The sequence below is a fragment of the Apteryx rowi genome, unplaced genomic scaffold (assembly GCF_003343035.1).
Source record: "Apteryx rowi isolate R43461 unplaced genomic scaffold, aptRow1 scaffold_133, whole genome shotgun sequence".
Taxonomy (NCBI): Eukaryota; Metazoa; Chordata; class Aves; order Apterygiformes; family Apterygidae; genus Apteryx; species Apteryx rowi.
This window is the reverse complement of record NW_020447564.1, coordinates 1,617,746-1,619,154: the sequence shown is the minus strand read 5'-3', so window position 1 is coordinate 1,619,154 and position 1,409 is coordinate 1,617,746. Positions and strand designations below refer to the sequence as shown.

At 62.6% G+C, this 1,409-nt stretch overlaps 1 protein-coding gene across 3 annotated transcripts in view; it reads right to left on the bottom strand.

Moving 5' to 3' along the window:
- RIC8B (RIC8 guanine nucleotide exchange factor B) overlaps positions 1 to 125 on the bottom strand; it is a 37,686-nt gene extending 37,561 nt beyond the window's left edge. Inside the window, exon 1 of one of the 3 annotated variants that reach the window (XM_026056789.1) lies at positions 10 to 125. In XM_026056789.1, coding sequence (XP_025912574.1) covers positions 10 to 99 — 90 coding nt within the window. In that variant the 5' untranslated portion in view covers positions 100 to 125. The remainder of the gene's footprint in view (positions 1 to 9) is intronic. The other 2 variants (XM_026056788.1, XM_026056787.1) reach the window with 2 other exon arrangements.
- Between the last annotated feature and the right edge of the window lie 1,284 nt (positions 126 to 1,409).

Below are 1,409 nucleotides of genomic sequence, written 5' to 3'. Positions count from 1 at the left end.
GCCCTTTACCTCCTCGTTGTACCGGCCCAGGGCCTGCTCGACGGCCTCGGCGCCGCCACCGCGCCCCGCCACAGCCTCCAGCACCGCGCCCAGCTCCATGCCCGCCCGCCCGCCGGCCGTCCTGCTCCGCTCCGCTCCGCTCCGCCGGCAGCAGCCACCGCCCAGGCGCGCCCTGACCTCCTACCCCGCCCCCCCGTGACGCAACGCTCCCCTTGGCAACCGCCCGCCATGGCGGGCTAACAGGGAGCCCTCGCGCGCTATTGGATCGAGGGGGCAGGAGCGTGCTCCTCTATTGGCTGCCCTCCGGCTCTCTCCGCGGGCACGTGATGGAGGCACCGCCCACCCAGCCAGGGAGAGGTTGTGGGGACAGGACTACGCCTCCCAGCATGCTAAGCGACGCAGCGCAGCAGCGTGTGGCGGGATCTGTGCGGCTTTGGTGCCGCTTGGCGTCATGGGTGTTGTAGTCCGCATGAGCTCACGGCAACGACACGCCTGGCGAAGGCGGGGGCAGGGCAGGACCGGGAGTCAGCGGTTCGAGTCCCGAGCCGGCCGCCCCCGGCCGGGAAGGTGCCGTCTGGCCCCGAGGACCTTGAGTTACTCTGTGACACAAAGGGCCTCCTGCCGTGTACCCAACTCATTAGTTTTGTCCCCATTCTGCCCCAGTTTTGAGCTGTCTGCAATTATTGTACTTACCATATCCAACAGAAGGCAAATGATGGGCCAAAACATAAGCCAACTGCTTCTCTTCAGACTTTGAGGCAAAACAGTCACATCGCAGCATTCCTCTGTGGCTTTGCTGCACTTGCCTCAGTGCCTGGTGGCCACCATTTTGGGGCGTGCCAGCTGGGACACCACATCCTGCCCATGTGCGAGGATGAAGCGGCCGTGGCCACAGCCGGCCTCCTGCTCTGCATAAGATGGCACCATGCGCACCCCGGCCTGGGCCTGGGCCTGGGCCTCCGCTCAGGGCGAAGCCTGCGTCCAGTGCGCGAAGCAGGGAGGGCTTCGTCTCGACATTTGGCAGCAAAATAAAACCCAAACAAGCTGGAGGGCAAGAGCAGGCGCCAGGAGGCACCGCAAGGCTGGTGTGCTGCGCAGGAGGGCCAGACCCGCGGTGGGCACTGCCGGGGAGCGTCACTTTATCACCAGGCACAGCAAGATTTACTCTTTGTTGTTTTTTTGTTTTTTCGGTTTTTTTAGTTCAAGCTCCCAGAGTGGTGGTGTTATGTGAAAATTCCCGGTTTCTGTTTAGGAACAAATCCTGGCATCCCCTTTTGGCAGGACACCGTGACAGCCTTCCCAAAACTGCTGTGGATCCCTTCCCTGAGGGGTGGGGGGTTATATAATATTTCTGGAGGGTGTTTATGCGAGTGTGAACGACCAGCGAGGTGGCGATGCCGGTGCCATGC